Source organism: Ambystoma mexicanum, chromosome 10, assembly GCF_040938575.1.
Source record: "Ambystoma mexicanum isolate Mex_15411 chromosome 10, UKY_AmexF1_1, whole genome shotgun sequence".
NCBI classification, from domain to species: domain Eukaryota; kingdom Metazoa; phylum Chordata; class Amphibia; order Caudata; family Ambystomatidae; genus Ambystoma; species Ambystoma mexicanum.
Window position 1 is genome coordinate 1,075,017,340 of NC_090932.1, and position 18,944 is coordinate 1,075,036,283.

Genomic DNA, 18,944 nt, shown 5'->3' on the forward strand with positions numbered 1-18,944 from the left:
TCTTCACTAAAACTGTTCTTTTGGTAAATGTGTAATGAGTAAGTAGGAGCAGACAACACGTTTTGTGATCTTTGGCAGTTTTAATCTGAGGTTTGAAAGCATGGGTAAAAGTGGGGGTTAAAGACATTTTTATTTTATGGATTTCCCCTTTATAGAATTCAGTGGAACCCCCAACATATCTGTTTATATGACTTGCTATCCTGGCTGATTTTGGGGTGAGTGAGGCCCTTTAAGCCTCACTTATCTGCTTAACTGAGATTTTTTGGGGGGCTTTTGTCAGTTCCTAAGGCTGCCGGTGCAGGAAGAGTTTCTTTCTCCCATTTACTTTTTCCTTTGTTTTGTAAAGCATCTTCAGTGGAGTGTTACAGAGCTCCCTTTTTATTTAGCAATATATTTGGCCCCTTGTAAATGTGCCCAAGAAAATCTGGTGGCAGTTAACCGTGTTTTACTTTTCTCTGGTTAAACTACCATCACCATCTTTTTACTGTGATAATGACATTTTGGGCACTACATACTTAACATGACTGCTCCTCATCAGTCAAGCACTGTTTTTGTGCCATCTTGCCTTTTGGTGGATATTCTGACACCTGAAGCTGAATACACACAAATAAGGTAATGCACTTTTTTTGGGATCCAGCCTTGGTTTAACATCTGTGCTTGTTTGCCTGGAGAAGGTTGAAAGGGGACTGTGGTCAAACTTCAGTCACTGCTGAACCTCGAGTCATCTACAGCGACCAGGGGAGACCTTAGTCAGTGGCTTCCTCCTCCAGATTGGTGGGCCTAACCAGTCTTGTATCCTGCACTGCTGTTCTGCCAGTAGTGGACTTCTAAATTGTCTGTGGAGCACCATGTGGGTTGACCATCCACTGAAGGGGCATCTACACTGGACATCATTCTACCTAGAAGCTTGACATTTGGCTGTCCCTTGACGTGTGTCCCAGGAACCTCATACCTGCAGTAGATGCTCTCTACAGTGAGGAGGGGCCTGTCTGGATCTTGTGTTTGCTGCCTGCAGATTCCTGGGGGTCTTTCTTCATTGAGGAAGTCACAGTGGCCCTCTTCAAGTCATATGTCCAGTCCAGCTGGCGGAGCTCTGAAATTGTGCCTTCACTGGGAGATCCGTCGCTAGCCGCTCTCCATGCCCTACTTTGAAATCGACTTGTGACTCCTGGATCACCTGAACCTGGACCAGAAGTGTGTACAGTTGGCCCCAGCAATTCCTACTTACCTGAAGATCGTAGTTTTGTGAATCTGAGTTTAGAGCGACTTCCCACTTTTGGTACCCCCTGACCCCATAGGGATTCAATGAGCATATAACCCTTAACTGACTGTGGCCAGTGGAGTTCTGATTTGGGACTGCTTTTACTGTGCCCTCCTCAGTGAACTGGAATTGCTGGTTAACTCTGTGCCCTTGTAAAACTGACTTTCTGTAGAAAGTGTTCTTTTGAACTCTTTAAAAACGTACCTGTGGCTGCGGCCAAGTCTTGTTGAAGTGGGACTTATCCAGGTAGTTATCTGCGACCTATTCTTGTAGAACATAGGAAGTTTACTTACCTGGTTGCGGAAAGCCTGCTTAAGTTTCTTGTAAGACAACTTCCTTTATAATTTATAAGGCATTGTTTTCCTTTTTTTATCTATTGTATCTGTGGTTTTTGCCTGCATAGGGTTTGGCGTAAGGAGTAATATTATGGACAGCTGTGTGGACCTGTATTGCTTTGCGATCTCTAAATGTTGTCAATTTTACCTGCATACCAATGTACTGATTTACTAACTCCAAGCCCTACTGCTCAGCTTGCACTACCGAGAGAGAGTTTGGTTAGTTCATGCTTAAGGTTGAGCTTTCAGAACCACACACCAGGGCCAATTCTGAAGAATGCTCAATGGGGATCAACACAAATAGCATGGGACTAATCTGCATTGCATTTTGGATTTCACAGGGAAATTAATTTCACAGAGGGAGTCCAGCTTAAAAAAAAGGGGTTATATTTGTAGCTGCTAGGCTCTCTCCAACAGAGGTCTGTAGCGAAAGTGGGGATTAAACGATCACTTAGTTTTGGGAAGTTGTCCCCTCCTGACCAGTAGCTCTCTAGGCTCTAGGTAGTACTCCTGAGTTTCAGGATAGGCTTTGGTAGAATACATTTGGGAATAGGTACACCTCATAAGGAAATAATGTACTTAAAACAGTGGGAGAAAGGCAGCAAAAAAGTCCATTAAGTGTCTTGGTCTAAGCAAATGGGTAAGGTTCAGCGTCCAAACCCTATCCTAGACATCCAATCCTCTGGCTGTGTTTCTCAAGTCAGTCACATGTTTTATTTTAGTGTCCCAGCACACGTCTTTAATGCTGTGCTTGCTTTGGTCTTAGTCTCTGTCTTGGCCATGTGTATGCCTTGAACATTGACTTGTCCTGGTCTTGGTTGTTGACTTGGTCTTGCCTACCTTTTGGTCTTTGACCTAGCCCTAGACTGTAGAATGAAAGAGCAGCCTCAATACTGCTATCTGGGAAAGTCCTGCTTTGTAATCCTCTTGCCCTAAGGATTTCTTCAAGGCTCATGCTGGCAGGATTGTTCTCTCCTTCTCCCTGGGTTCTTCAAAGTTTAGCAAGATTTCTTTATTTGGCTTGTGGCTTTGCAACTTCCACCACAGTCTGGGCTATGCTGCCTTTCTGGCTTTTCTAGAAATGCTTAGTCACGGGATGGCCCCTGCCAATCCCTGAGCCCAAGCCCTCAGCACACCTCTCAATCTAGCCCGACCTTTCAACTTTGTTCTCGAAAGCTCTGGTTCAACTGGCCAGACTCCTCCTTATCTCTCTTCCTGTTTGGTGTTCTTGGCTTTGCAAACACGGGTTCTGATCTCTGACCTCCCTTTCTCTCTCTCTACTTGCTATAGCATCAGCCCTTCTCTGGAGCGCTGTCCTAACACGAATGAAGTGATTGTGTCAATGAGTAATCTGATTTGTGGGCCTTTTCCCCATATGCTTCGGTATCGGAATGGTTATAAAAACACTTGATGGTTATAGGACCATAGCACATGGGTTCTGGGGACAATGCTCTCAGGGTTTTTCCCCTTTGAGTGTCAGCTGAACCCTGAGTCTAAGTGGTTCACCCTATTCCCCTCTCATCAAGCAAATTAACTCCTAACAGATGCGTTGTGGGTTTCCTTTTGAGGAGTAATGCCATTCAGGATCACCCTAAAAAAGACTGAAGGAGCTCTGTGTATTCTCATTATTTATCTCTAGAGGTTGGATCATGGAGTTTGTGGCTCTCCATACCCACCAGAGTTCTCCAGCCCTCCTTTCCGGGTCGCAAACGGGTGACTGTTACTTTTAACTTTTCTACTTTTGTGAAACATTCATTACATTTCTGAAAGCTAGATGTCACAATTATGCACATTTCTACTGAGGATAGTTTAGCTAGACCAAAAATGTGAGTAGGTGTTTAGAGTAATTGAGGGGAATTGCTGAGACAATGCAATTTCTACAGCAGCAATATTTGAATAGCATTATTAATGCATGTCTCATTAGCAGTAGTCCCTATTTGAAGGGGGGTGGCGGTCAGGGATGTTTCCAGCCTGCCAGCCTTTGACATGTGTTGAAGGCTCAGAGATATTACCGTCTCGGTCTACCAAAACACAGTGATTCTCCAGCATTGGATCTTTCATGGATTCACATGCTTAGAATATTCCCCGTCGTCAGACTGGGAACCCTCGGTACACATATATAGTCATTTCCTATAGGAAAAACTTCCGACACTTGTGTGTCCTATCCACATCTACGTCCTCTCTGGGGCCGTTCACGCATGCCCCGTAGGACGTAGCGGTTTAAAAACCCCGCCCCCGCGGGTCCCGTCAGATTTTCAACCGTCTCCAAAGATAGTGGGATCTCCTCGCGTAGTCTCTACTGCTAGATTTTTCGAATCGTCGAACTCATGTGAGTTGGTTAAATTTTTCAGAATGTCGGGAAAACCTCTATTTCGCCCGTTTGCCACGTGCGGATTGAAGAAGGTTTACGAGGGGGACGGCCATTTAGACTGTATTAATTGCCTCCACCCTCACCACTCGGCAGACCAGTGTGAAATATGTAAAGGTTTTTCCCAGAAAACCTTGAAGGATCGAAATCGACGGCTGGTATCCTGGTTAAATGACGGTGCGGGAGCGTACCCTCAGTCCGAGGTGGGCTCTGTGCGCAGCGTGGCCTCTGCGAAAACATCAGGAGCCCCTCGACGCCCAACTTCGTCGGAACCTCCGACTAAGAAATCACGACCCGTGGAAAAGGACGTTCCACGAAGTCACTCTTCTAAGGACTCTTCTAAAGACTCTACAAGAAAGACATCTTCGTCAACTTCGTCAAGGAAAGGAAAGGCCTAAATCCTCCTCGGGCGATCAACACAGATCAGCCACGAGTAGAGATTCAGATAAACGCAGGGAGAGCGCTATGAAGGCGGGACCACCTAAACCACCTGAAGGCCCAACGTCGACGACGACAAACCAGTCGGTGTCCTCACTGCCTCTGACGCAGTCGATTTCACCGGTCATCAACCCAGCGACGACCTCGGCGACGATGTCCTCGTCGACGGAAGTTCTGGCCTGGAGACCAGAAGTATTCGATATGGGGTTGCCTGACACATTGCTACGGTAACAGGCAGCGTCAATTGCCTCGAAAGAAGACGACGGCTTCAGAATTGTGAGCCCGGAGGACCTCGGTCTACGAGCCAGGTTTCCATCAGGAGCAACCTGCTCTCAGGTGTTTACCCAACCTCCAAGCTCGCAGGCGACCCTGTCCATGGAGGTACTGTCCTCCTTACACTCGCTGCTGAAATCGCTGGACGAAAGGCTTCCACCTGTACCGTCGACACCCCCCGTCGACGAGCCCGGCCCTTCACACCGCCCGACCAGATCGATCGGGGTTCCAACTATAACAGCAGTCCAGGAGGAGGGTGAGCTTTCGGACTCCCTATCTGACCACGGGTCAGCGTCAGATATATCCCTCTCACCATCTAGGGATCCATCCTGGGTGTCGGATGTGGAAATGGAAACACCAAAGAGTCCCACTCATCCGTCACCACCGGACGATATAGGTGCCTTTCATTCCATGATGGAAAAAGCGTGCAAGGAGTTTGGCCTGGTCCAACAGGAGGAGAAAAAGGACTGTTTTCTTTTTGACCATATGGGCAAGAGTAGACCCTCAATATTCTCAATACCCATTTTAGACCATGTCTGGAAAGAAGGTGTTCAAACCATGCGTCACCCATTTTCTGAGCCTGCTGTCAAAGGCCGCATTGACAAGAAATTTAAAGTACCAGACTCTACACCGAAGTGTCTTTCGGCTCAGCCTTCACCGGACTCGGTGGTGTCATCGTCGGCGGCGACGAGAAAAGCAAAGGCCCAACATAAATGCTCTACCCCTCCAGATAATGAGGCGAGGCGCCAAGACGTGTTTGGTAAGAAGGTTCTTTCTGTGGGGGTCTCAACGGTGAAAGCAGCTAACTCCCTGGCGATCGTGGCCAGATATGACAGGGAGATGTGGCACAGACTGGCACCTATTCTGGACCACCTCCCGGAAGAACATAGAAGAACGGCGATGTCCCTGGTTCGAGAAGGCGAAGAAGCATCTAATCATGCTATTAACATAGCGGTGGACCTGGCAGATTCGGGTTTTAAACAAATAAATAATGGAGTTGTTCTAAGACGCCAGGCTTGGCTTAAGTGCACCAACTTCAGACCCGAAGTACAGTATAAAGTTTTGGACATGCCCTTCGAAGGTGATCTTCTTTTCGGAGAAAAGGTGGACGAGGCCTTGAAGGGCATGAAGGAGGACTCAGATACAGCACGCTCGTTGGGTTCTCTCCAGAGTGGTAAGCCATTTCGTTCTTTTCGTCCCTTTAGAGGAGCATCTGGAAACTCAAGATTCTCAGCAACCAGGGATAGATCTTTTGGTAGATCAGCGTATCCTTCCCAAGGATATAGACGCGCCTCTCAGACCTCACGCCGGCGCAGAAACTTCCAGTCTTCCAAGAGACGACCAACGTATTCGTCGTCGACGAGCAAACAGAAAGACCAACAATGACGGGAAGCGTACCGTTCTGGGAGGAAGAGTGTCAAGCTGCATCGAGGAATGGGAGACCATCACAACAGATCAGTGGGTTTTGGACACTGTGAGGTACGGACATTCCCTACTGTTCAAATGCAAACCTCCAAAACGTCCACCAATACACCTATCCCAGCCACATCTAAACATCTTGCGGCAGGAAGTAACACTCATGTTACAGAAAGGCGCCATCGAATTAGTCCCTGCATCGCAGAAAGGCCTAGGGGTATACTCACGGTGTTTTGTGGTAAAGAAACCAAACGGAAAATGGCGCCCTATTCTCGACCTGCGAGACCTCAACAAGACCCTACAGAGTCAAAAATTCAAAATGCTTACACTGCAGGAGGTGATCAGATCTGTCCAAAGGGACGATTTTTTGGCGTCACCAGATCTACAGGACGCGTACTTCCACATTCCGGTGTGTCAAAAACACAGGAGGTTTCTGAGGTTCATGGTAGGTCAGACACACTACCAATTTGCAGTGCTCCCATTTGGTCTTAAGTCCTCCCCAAGAACGTTTACAAAATGTTTGGCACCTGTTGCAGCCTGGCTGCGAAAGGGAGGGCATCATGTATACCCGTACCTCGACGACTGGCTTGTGAGGGGATCCTCCCCAGCGTCGACCAACGACAGCGTACAAGCCACCTTACAGCTTCTGCAACGACTGGGGTTCGCAGTGAACTTCGAAAAGTCTTCTCTAAAGCCCTCAAGGAGCTTGAAGTTCTTGGGAGCTCAATTCGAAACCCACTCGGGAATAGTGAAACCGTCCCTAGACAGAATATTGAAGATCGAACAACTGACGAGTCGACTTCGCCTACAGAGCACATTTTCCGTGAGAAAATATGTGGCAATCCTGGGTTCCATGGCTTCGTGCATCCATCTAGTAGCAAACTGCCGATTGTTCATGAGGCCTCTACAGGAGTTCCTGTCGGACAGATGGAAGCAGGCCACGGGCCGGTGGTCAGACAGGATAACCGTCGACGACGAGGGTGTCATCAGATCCCTCCAATGGTGGAATATTTTTCACAACCTGGACAGAGGGGTTCCTCTACAAGAGCCGGAATTTCAGAACACCATCATCACGGACGCCTCCCTGACGGGCTGGGGAGCACACATGAACGATCTTCAAACCCAGGGCAGATGGTCTTCGACCGAATCGCACCTACACATCAACGTGCTGGAACTGAGGGCAGTGAGATGGGCCTTGAAATCATTCCTTCCACATATCAAAGGATCAAAAGTAAGAGTGCTGACAGACAACACGACAGCCATGTTCTACTTGATAAAGCAAGGCGGCACCAGATCCAGGACCCTTTCGGCGGAAGCTCAAAAGATCTGGCACTGGGCATTGAAACACAACATATCCTTAGTGGCTTACCATCTCCTTGGTGTGAAGAATGTGCAAGCGGATTCCCTGAGCAGGACAATGGCTCAAATACACGAGTGGGAGCTGGACACCGGTCAGCTACAAATAATCTTCGAAAGGTGGGGGACCCCATCAATCGACCTCTTCGCAACAAAAGAAAACAGGAAATGCGAACAGTTCGCGAGCAGATGGCCTCAAAAAGGATCCCTGGGGGAAGCGTTCTCGTTTCCTTGGACGGACAAATTCCTGTACGCTTTCCCTCCGCTCCCCCTTATACGGAGGACAATCCAGGGGATTCGCAGGTACAAATGCCGGGTCATTCTAGTGGCACCGTATTGGCCGAGACAACCATGGTTTTCCGACCTCCTACATCTGTCGTTGGAACAGCCTATAACTCTCCAGAAAGTGCCGAACCTACTGTCCAGGGACAAGGGAACGGTGTGGCACCACAATCCGGACAGCCTCAACTTAACAGCATGGCTCCTGACTTTTCAGAGTTCGGCAGCTTGAAAGTCTCGTCGGATTGCCGGAGAATTCTGCAGGCGGCTAGGGCCCCTTCGACTAACAAATCATACATATGCAAATGGCGAAGGTTCTGTACGTGGTGTCAAACACAGCACGAAATTCAGCCTTTAGAAGTAACCCCTGAGCAAATTCTTCCGTATCTTCTTCACCTAGCTGAGAGTGGGCTGTCATCGTCGTCCATCAAAGTGCACTTGGCGGCCATTTCAAGGTTTACGAGGAGGAGACAGTCGTCACCATTATTCAGTGACAGACTGGTGAAACATTTCATGAGGGGTCTCTTTAGAACTTTCCCCCCTACGAAACGGTTCCCACCTTCGTGGAGTTTAAATGTGGTGTTGGCTGCCTTAATGAAGCCTCCATTTGAGCCAATGTCCTCTTCATCCATGCAGTTCCTATCTTGGAAACTGGCTTTCTTAATTGCCATTACATCGGCTAGAAGAATGTCGGAATTACAGGCATTGGTCATAGATCCTCCATATATGAGATTCTTTAAGGACAAAGTAATTTTATCAACTAACCCTACTTTCATCCCGAAAGTACCGACAGTCTATCACAAGCACTCGACACTGGTCCTTCCTACTTTCTTTGCGTCCCCGTCGTCGGCGGCGGAAAAAGCCCTTCATACTCTGGACGTCAAAAGGGCGTTCAAATTTTACCTGCAAAGGACGCAAGATATCCGAACTACCAGACAGTTGTTCATTGCCTACGGTCCGTCGGCGAGAGGAAGGGCAATCTCCAAGCAAAGCCTGGCTCGTTGGGTCTCTTCGGCAATTACTTTTAGTCACTCCAAGGCTGGTAGACCCCTACAAGAACGCCCTAGAGCCCATTCCACGAGATCGACAGCCTCCTCCGCGGCTCTATGGGCAGGAATTCCTCTGACAGACATCTGCCAGGCGGCGGCATGGTCTGTCCCACACACGTTTACACGCCATTACTGCCTGGAAAGGCAGCACGCGGATGAGGTACAGATGGGAAGGGCAGTTCTGCGCCATCTGTTTCAATGAGGTAAGCCAAAAACGGTTAGGCTTTTGTCTTTTGCCTTACCTATTCTGGTTCGTTAGTGTGTCTGTTTTGAGCAATATAGGTATATATATGCATGTATTATGAATATGTATATATCGGAAAATATGTTGCTGCCTACGTGCCTATATATATATTAGGTTTTGGGGTGTTTTTTGTGGTGTATGTTACATTGCATTCTCACCTCCTTCTTTTAGGATACTGCTATACAATCTATTCTAAGCATGTGAATCCATGAAAGATCCAATGCTGGAGAAGGGAGTAGTTTCTTACCTGTAACTCCATTTCTTCAGCATTGGTATCTCTTTCATGGATTCACATGCGCCCACCAGCCTCCCCGGAATGCAATGTGCAAGATATGTGCATAAGCAGGTCCACCTTTCTACTTTGGAGGGGCCGAAATCTGACGGGACCCGCGGGGGCGGGGTTTTTATACCGCTACGTCCTACGGGGCATGCGTGAACGGCCCCAGAGAGGACGTAGATGTGGATAGGACACACAAGTGTCGGAAGTTTTTCCTATAGGAAATGACTATATATGTGTACCGAGGGTTCCCAGTCTGACGACGGGGAATATTCTAAGCATGTGAATCCATGAAAGATACCAACGCTGGAGAAATGGAGTTACAGGTAAGAAACTACTCCCTTATCACTGATAGCACCGCAGGGCTTTGTCTGGGGTGCTAATATATTAATTTTCATGAAAATGTTTGTGCGTACCGAGCATGTCTTGTTTCCGTTAGGCTGGCATTAAGAATGGTAAAGGCAGCACATTCCTTTACTATTTCCAAGGTTGTGATGCTGGCGGCTGGGGTACAGAGTGGGCTGCCAAAGCTGGACAGGTTAGTGGGGGAATCAGGAGGGATGTAGGACTCTGAGTCGGTGCTTCTGGAGGAGAGGGGTTTGAGGTAATGATGAAAGAATGTGGGGCTAGGGCACCAGTAAAAGGGAGAAATCCCAGAGCTGTGAGGGAAAGAGCCTGTGACCAGGAGAGAAATGCTGGTGGTTACTATTACCAACCACGTTCCTTTCCACCTGCTGGTTTGGTACCTCTACCGTGGGTACTTATATAAGTTTAATCGTGTCTTGGGTGGTCAGTTCTCCGAACTCCATCTCAGTCCATCTCAGTAGTGGACCTTTAGGGATCAGGTTGGCCCGGCCATTACTTGTTGTGCCTCCATTAGGGTGGTTGAAGTGAGATCACGTGGGCCTGTTGCCCTTCAAGGAATCCAGAAATCCCTGTGAATAGGCATTGATACTTGAGCAAAGAGTAGAGGACAGGTCTCATGAGTCTCCGAGAGCATGGAGACCGCAAGAGCGGCCGATGAAGGAGAACCTCTGGTGTCCCAACCCGCATATGCAGACTTAGTTCATGCAACTTTTTTTGTTGCTAGTGATCAATCAAGATGTAAGTCAGAGTTCCAACCCTGGAGGAGCAGTGGGATGAGCAAAGAAAAGAGGACGTAAAACTAACATTCACTAAGGGCCAAGATGGCAGCAATAGCACAACACCCTTTGAACCTCCCATGACCTTCATTAGAGAACTCAGGGTCCATTACATGATTAACCAAATGATTAGTGTGATGAATCCTGCAGCGTCCTCACAGAATCCCTACCTAAAGTCTCCTCCCCGGTGGCTGGGGAAGGCAGCCGCTACCTGATCCTAACCCTGGGGGTGGTAGTAGAAGGGTGGTTCACTAGGAAGAAGACGTGCCCCAAGGGAATGGGATGATTCAGTTAGGAGAGACGCTGTATTTCTCTTCTTCAGAGGAAGAGATTTTCCTGATGTCTGACTATCTAATGGCTTGTTGTCAGAGTGAGGCTTATCTTCCCAAAACTACCCACCTTGTTAGTAAAAACAGTTATGACCAACATGGGAAGAATAAACATAAGAACCAAAGCATTAGTACCTTAGTGCGGAATTCTTAAAATTCTCCCTTGGGTTTGAGCTATGAAGTCCAGAATAAAACATTACCTTCTTTAAAAAATTCTTCCCTAAAGATATCCTGAATAAACAGAGTGAATTAAATAAGGCTGGATTTGAAGTTAGTGATATAAAAAGCAAACAGAACATTGGGGACTTCAAGTTCCACAATGCCCTAGGTACTGGGAAGAAGAAGAGGGACTCAGAGTTACAGAACTTCAGTATGCAGTTTAGTGGTTCTAATAACCCACACCTGAGCGGGACTTTTGAATATTGTAAGTCTGTTTAGGTGCAGGCCATTAGAACAAGAAGGTGGAGCAGTGGAAGGAGTTGCCAGCCACAGTTAGAGCAGCAGAAGCGCAGATGCTGGAGCCGCCACTGTCTTTGAATCGGATGTCAGACCTGAAAGGGTCTTCTCTATTGAAAACCTAAAGAGCAGAGGTCGCGCAGTGGGAAGCAGTGTTTTCACAGGCTTTCCCAGTGGAGAAAGAGACTTTCCTTATTTTGCACCGTGTCCTGGTGGCTGGCGAGCACCGCAGTGCAAGAGGAGCAAAAGAGGCTCCTTTCCCAATCGGCGCTGGCCGTGGGAATGCAACCAAAGTAGTCAGTCATTCAGGAAGCATCAGAAGAAGCATAATAGGCAGAGGCAGCGGCTCGAGCGGACGCGTATAAAGAAACTGGTGAGTTTACCTTTTATTAGGTCATCCCAGAACGCTCCATAGTTGACCGCTGGCTGCTAATCATTATTTTCAATACCGAAATAATGTAAGAAAGTCCCATTGGAGTCATAAGAACTTTAAAAGTGAACAAGCAAGGTTACAGTTTTTATTGCCAAAACCAAGAATATTGCCAAAACAGAGAGAGGACATTATTGACCCAAGATAGAAACCTGCATTGCCAAAGTAAAAAGGTGGCAATACTGAGGCTAAACTATAACCCACATTGCTAAAGTAAAGAGGGGGCAATACTTTAGAAAGACTATAAACAATATTGGCAAAGTAAAGAGAGAACAATGTTGCTGAAAGATTGTAACCCTTACTACAAGTGTAAAGAAGAGGCAATAGTTAAGCAAGACACCAACAAGACCCCTAAACCAAAGAAGGACAAGTATAAAAAAAACCTTGTCGACAGTTATCACCAGTGGCAGAAGAGAAGCCCAACTTGTGAAATATATCAAGGAGGAGAGGACCATATCCTGCATTGCATTTGGCAAATAAATCAGTGGAATATTCAGCACAAATGTGTATTTTTGTCATCACAGAGGAAGTTGTGAATCTCATTGTTGTTGAAAGTCAAATACTTTGTGGTGAGGTTTGTTTCACACTTTTAGCAGAGTACTTGTAGCAGGTTGGGTGTTGTTTTTTATCCTGGCAGGCGAGTACACCTGGAAAGGGATTATTAGTGGTTGTCCTGGCAGATTAGTGGACCAAGAAGAAATTGAAGTACTGTATTGTGGTTGAAGGTTGTGATGGAAAGAAAGTGGCAAGACCACTAATGTTTGATGGACTGTGAAAAAACATTGTTGATGAAGATGAATTGGGGAAGTATTTGTTTTCCAAGGAGGGTAGATGATACTGAGACATTGGCTATCAATTGGAAGATAAAGACTTTTCTTTTTGTTTGGTGGAAAATTTGTCAAGGCTAAGTTAAAGACTTTGGGAGTGAGAAGAACGTTGCGTTGTATTCAAAACACAACTTGGCTACAAAAAAGAACCTTCTTATTTTGAACTTGTAAAATCCTGCTTTGATCCTGGGGAGAGGATCCAGCCCTGGTTACAAGGATACCTGAGTATAAGGTTTATGTTGAAGCATAACTGTCATTTTGTTACAGCTGAATTGCCATATTATACCTTTATGTGTTTGATGTATGTATAAGTGTGAGGGACAGATTCCTTTTATTAGTTTTATTTTTGCCTTAGTTGTATTGGCAGGGAAATCCTCTTTAGGTTAGGGATAGTGAGGCGTTTATCACACCCTTTAAAGTTGATAAATGTTTTTCACAAGTAGCCATTTTATCAAGTTGTCTGCCTTGCATTTTTGACCCCTCACATTAGTCCCAAGTTCAAACATTAAACCGAGGCAACCAACAGGGTGCAAAGAGCTAACCCAGCCTCAGTGGGAGCATGATAAATGGGGCTGGGATAGCCGAGACACTCTGAGGTGTTCAGTCCTAATACCTGGATACACAGTGGGAGCGTGGAGAAGCATGGAGCCTAGAAGGCCACGTCTTGGTGGCACCCCTTGAGGCTGTGGGAAACCTTGCTACTTGCCAGAACAGTCAGCTGTAGTGGAAGAGGGGACAATTGTGACACGCCCTGCTACAAATCCTTTGAGAACCGGAGGTAGCCCCTCAGACCTCCACCTGCAACCTGACTGGACAAGGCATGACTGTGGCAGGAGTGCAAAGAAGAGACTATCAACTGCCTGCCAATCACCTAGAAAAGCAGGGTTGGGGGTCAGGGGGTGGTGACTGAAGATCGAACTTGGTAGAAATATTGAAGGAGGTTCAGAAAGGACCTATCTTTGAGAGAGAAGTAAGGAAGATGGCTGTGGCTGAAAACTGCAGTTGATGGCCAAAGCCTGTCAGCCATTATACCAGGGACACGTGAAGGACCTAGATGTCTGATACATAGACTGGAAACCCTGACCAGGGGAGTTGAAATATGAATGGAGAGGAGTGGCATTTAACTGGGTTACTCAGACCATGTTCAATGGGAAAGACACCAGGTTAAAGCAGAGAGGGTGAGAAAGAGGATCGAGGCAACGAGTAACCCACACACAAGACTCTGTTACCAAAAGAGAGGAGATGACAAAGGGCTTCAAGCAAGGTTACACAAAGGTATTCAATAAGATGACACCAGGTGAAAGCAGAGAGAGTGACGAAGAACCCAGACTTTGAAAAGAATGCACAAGAACTTGTTTGATACCAGCGTAGGAATGGACTCATGAAGAGTAGGCAATTGAGCACTGTTGATTTTAGCCATACCTTGGGATGTTAGCTGTAGACTTGTGAATCAGCCTGGCTGAAAACTTATGAAGACTAGGGTTTCAAGACCTCTCCTGCTGACCTTTCAGTTGTAGTGTTGGGTGACTCCAGGGAGACACAAACCTCTAAAGAAGAGGTAAGTGAATATTGGGAAGGGACTGTGGCACTTCAGTGGCACCGATAAGGCTGAGCCAACAAAACTCGAAAAAGCCTGATTTTTAGAGCTTCTCTAAAAGGTAAAGGGAGGGTGTTTCAGCTAAGAGCTGATTGATGGTAACTTGACATTGCTTTTCTGAAAGCTGAAGGACCCAAGAGGACTTGCTCAGAGGATTAAAGTGGGCAGAGTGGCCAGGCTGCTTGGCTTTATTGGTCATTTATCAGTTCAGAGTGTGGATTTCCTACAAGGAGATATTTAAGTTCCGGGATTGCTGCTTAGATTTTTGTGAAGTGCCTAGTATCTGCCCAACAGCTGCTACCGTTTACAGCTTTACTACTCTCTGGCACTATTACACATCAGAATCCACCCTTTTTTCCTGTGCATTTCTAAAAATATATGTAGAGGTTTGTTACTTTCTGCAGAGTGTAGCTGCCATTTGTTTCTGTGATTTGCAGTTCTGTGTATTGATGTATTTGTACATGGGACATAGCTTCTCTTTGGTCTAATGTTATTGTCCCAGCTGGATTTGGGGCCTTCTCTTACCTCTCCTTTCTCTTTTTTGTTTTGTTTACAGATGGAAGAATTGGTGGGTTAGGGGTATCTTGACCTTGGCTATGATCTCTTTCTTCTTCTTCATCATCTACCTGGGACCAATCGTTCTCATGATGATAGTAAGTAATCCTGTGAATCCTTTTATCCTGTGAGGTGTGGGATCATTTTCCTTCCAGGTACTCCATGTGTGAATGTGTGTGTCCAATTCTGGAGACTCAAGATCGCTCTACATCCAGATTCACCCTGTGCAATTGCATATGGTTCTTAAGGTTTGTGAGCCAAGACCATTCACGGTCCTAAACATTCTCATTGTCAATGTGCATCTCCTGTAGAAACACTTGTGCCATGGCTGCCCTCCTTTCAGACTCTCCCTGTGAACGTCTGTCCTGTTTAAGGTATACTTGGGCTACACGCATTTCAGACTCTGTGTGACTTGGTGTCTTGTTCTAGAATCCTATGATCCTTCACTGCTCTGTAGACACACTTCCTGTGATAGTATGTATAAGGCTCCAGAGGTTCATGGAGCGCGATCCCGCCAAGTCCCTGTGTGCCTAATTGGCTGGTTGTAGTAGTATTTGCATTGGGACTCCTTTCCTTCTAGGCACTCGATTTGTGAATGCATTGGCATCTTTATACATGTGGCATGTCACCAAAGAGCCCTTTGCCTCTGCAGATATTTGCAAATTGAGTATGTGTCTGGCTCTAAAAGGCATGTGGACAATGATCTCATTTTAACATCTTGGATGGTCCTTGTGCAACTACGTGGCTGGTTTCATAGGCATGTGAGCTCTTATCAACCTTACTATGGGCACCAGTATATGAATGTGCTTCTGTCTGTATACATGGATTGTTTTCATTCTGTCTGGGCACGTTCGTGTAAACACATGTTGAGCCCTAGAAACAAATGTTCTGGGGCAGCTCTTCATCCAAACACACCAAAGTTAGCATCTTGTTCTAAAGGCACATTGACCGAAACTGATTACCTCCCAGATGGCATTCTGTTTGACTGGATGTCTTGTTCTAGATACCAGGGTTTGGAGACTGTCTTCCTCTGGAGGTATAAGATATGTGAGATGATCATACTCTTTCCAGACACTCCCTGTGTGAGTATCGGCCAATTCACTTTGGTTGTGGCCACTTATACCCAAACCACTCCCATGTCATTGTGTCTGCTTCTAGAAGCACATGGTCATAAGAGGCCCACCTTTCTGAAACTCCCTATGTAAGTGTGTGTCTAGTTCTAGGTATACATGGGCTGTATTATCCACCTGTGAATGAGAAATGGGTTCTAAAAACATATGGGCCTTCTTCACCCTGTGTAAGTACATTTCCTCTTCTAAAAGTGCACTGGCTCTGGCACTCTCCTTTCACAGCCGGCCTTGGTGCAAACATGTCCTGTTCTAGAGGCACATGAGCAATTAATCTGTCCTTTCAGATTCTCTTATGCCTGTGCGTGATTACGTGTCCAAATCTATGTTATGGGTATATGGATGGTGTGAGGAATCATGGTGACACAGTAAAGACAGACACAAGTGATCTCAGTTCAAGGGTGTTTATTAAACTGTATGCAGGTTGGAAAAGCCTTATCTAAACCTAAATCTAAGATGGGAGCGAGCGTGGACCATCAAATTGAAAATAAGGCAGTCCTAGTGGCGTTGTGTCAAATAAAAAGGACCTATACTAAGAAACCTATTGCCAAACCTTGCAACTAATACAACAAGGATGTGGAATAGTTTTCAAGAAAAGAAAGAAGTGTTCTCAAATATTATGTCAGGATGCAGTGGCTTGGGTCTCCCTTGCCAATGTTTTAAGCACGGGGCAAAGTGGGATCTTGGAGCACAGCACAGTTCTTGAGCTTTCTCCACCACGAGATGACAGTTCGGTTTCAACTTCTTAGAAGCCTCGACGGCCAGATCTCTTCAACAAAAGTCTCTTGCCTTCTAGGGTCAGTAAAATAACAAACAAACACAAAGTCCCTTTTCACGTTTTCTTTGGGGTGATGGATTCACCCCGGGGTCCCCCTCTTCTGAGCGCTGACCCCTCACAACTCTTATCTCAAAATAAGTTACTTCTCTTAATGAACTTTGGGTGATGGCTTCACCACTCCTTCGTTCGGGCTTGGACCCTTCAAGGACAATTCCTATCAATATCAAGGCCTTTGGTGGTTTTGCCTTCTGATTCCGAGGGCTTGATAGATGGTGTCAACTATAAACAAATGTTCCTTCAACCAAATGATAGTTTTTCTGGTTTCACTTAGGGTGAGGATTTGCCCCTTGGTCCCTCTCTTCCGGGCGCTGACCTTCGCTCACAAATCTTAATGTCTTTTTCATTGAAACTTGGTTCAAGCTTGCCACTTTGCGATTCTCACTCAACACAGCCCGGTTTTTATCAGTTCTCTCCTCGACTCACCGGCTGTGCTATACCGCTTGGCTTTCGGCTTCACTGGAGTCAAGGCCGGTACTGTGGTCGCAGGAGCTTCCCTCGCTTCTACTTATCGGTGTAGACTTGCCTTGTGTACCGTTGACATCTGCTGCATGACACTTGAGCTATTGTGTGAGGTTTTATGCTCTCCTCCACGAAGGGTCAACGGGCCTGGGTTGAAAAGGGCAATGTTGCTTCTCTCCTCGCAACCCTCTTGAATCCCGCCGCCTTTCTCTTGAACTGCTGTGCCGGGTTAGCCATCTCGTCGTGCTGTCTGCCTTGCTCCCTTTGTGCTCTCTTGTTCCACCTTTTATACCTGTGGAAAAAGGAAAGGGTCATCATGTGTGTGTGGTTCAGGTTAACTGCCTGACTTTGCCTGACGCTGGGTTTGGGACATGTCAAGTAGACAGGCTTTACATTAGTCTGTTGTCTTGGGTCTGTAAAGGTATTTGTGTCGGAAAAGGAGGGCGAGTGTCCTACGGGATATGATGGGGAAGGTTTACGAAATGGACGAAAATTACCGGGATGGAGAACCGAACATAGGGATTGTGGGAATGGTAGTGTTTTGTAAATGCAGTATACCAGAGTTTCGGGAAAGAATAATTAGAGGGACGTGAAGAAGAATGCGAAGGGCAATGACTGGGAGTATTCGTGTAGGGAGCTGACAAACAGGGATTCTTGGATGGATAATCTTTGTGTGCAAGTGGGTTTGAAATCGCAGGTGATTGTTTCTGTATGGAGGGGCCATTAGGTTTATGTAGCAGAGATTGATGTAATGGGAGGAACGGGGGGGGCAGATGTGGCACAGCCCATAAATGTCTCGGAGACTTCACCCTCCTCTTCTCCTTCATCGGTAACATACTGCGTCTCCTTTTGGGCATTCTCCTGGGCATAACCCCAGTCCCCCTACCCAGGTGATCTTTCCCTGTTTGTTTGCCTTCAGGGTTGAGAGAAGAGAGGGCCAGTCTCTCTACTGCCGAACACTTGTCATATGAATGTAGGACTGCATGATTGGTTGTAGAGGCATCTTTTTACAGACACTGACACTTTTAGTTCTTCCAGTTTTAGAGGCACATGGGATGCCACTCTTCTACCAGGCATTCCCTCTGGGAATCCGTAACTGATTCATGAGTGTACAAAGAGGTGCAGAGCTGCTCAGGGCCAGCCTTACCATTTACTCCAAGCTCTACAGGGAAGATGAGCCACCAGTGAGAGCTCGTGCAAATCCCTGTATTTGGATAGGAGGCGCAGTGAAGGTGCAGAGGCACCAGGCCTGTTGACGAGGGCTCCCTGAGTGTGTTAATGCTGTGTTTTGGGCGGGGTGTGGCTCGATGGAGGAGGACGGAAGATGGCAGACTGGCTGTGATCTACGTGGCCAGAACACACCAGTGGTGTGTCGCGGAGAGATGGTTGGGAATCCTCTCTTTGAAGCTGGGTGGAAACAATGAGAGGGCTCTGTTTAGGATTTTGTTTTCATGGGGCCACGTTTACGGCTTGCCTCATGGTCCCTTCTCTCCATGTCCCAATGAGTAGAGGCAATTACTTAACCAGGGCCATCAGTTTGAAATTGCCATAGGCTGGTAAGAGACTGTGGGTGCTGCTCTCAGGTGGGTGGACTTTCTCTGGGTGTGTGCCTTGGTTGTACAGAAGGACAGGCAACAAGGATTTGTCGGTGGTGATTAAATGAGTTGAACCAATAAGCCAAACAAGCGGGAGTGTTCCACCATGTGTACCCGCCATGTTAAGCAGATTGCCACTGGGGAGGGAGTATCGCACCCAAACACTGACATGGCTAAAGATTTTCTAGTGGTAATGGTGGCGATTACAACATTACAGAGATCAGTTGATAAAGTGGAGAGGTCAGATAAGACTGTTAAGACATGCCTTGAGGCAATGGAAAGCTTCTTGTAGG

The 18,944-nt window shown here is 46.7% G+C and overlaps 1 protein-coding gene across 1 annotated transcript in view; it reads left to right on the forward strand.

The window, feature by feature from the left end:
• Positions 1-18,944, forward strand: part of CDS2 (CDP-diacylglycerol synthase 2) — a 316,181-nt gene that overhangs the window by 177,758 nt on the left and 119,479 nt on the right. The window contains exon 3 of the mRNA XM_069618879.1: positions 14,634-14,730. Coding sequence (XP_069474980.1) covers positions 14,634-14,730 — 97 coding nt within the window. The remainder of the gene's footprint in view (positions 1-14,633; positions 14,731-18,944) is intronic.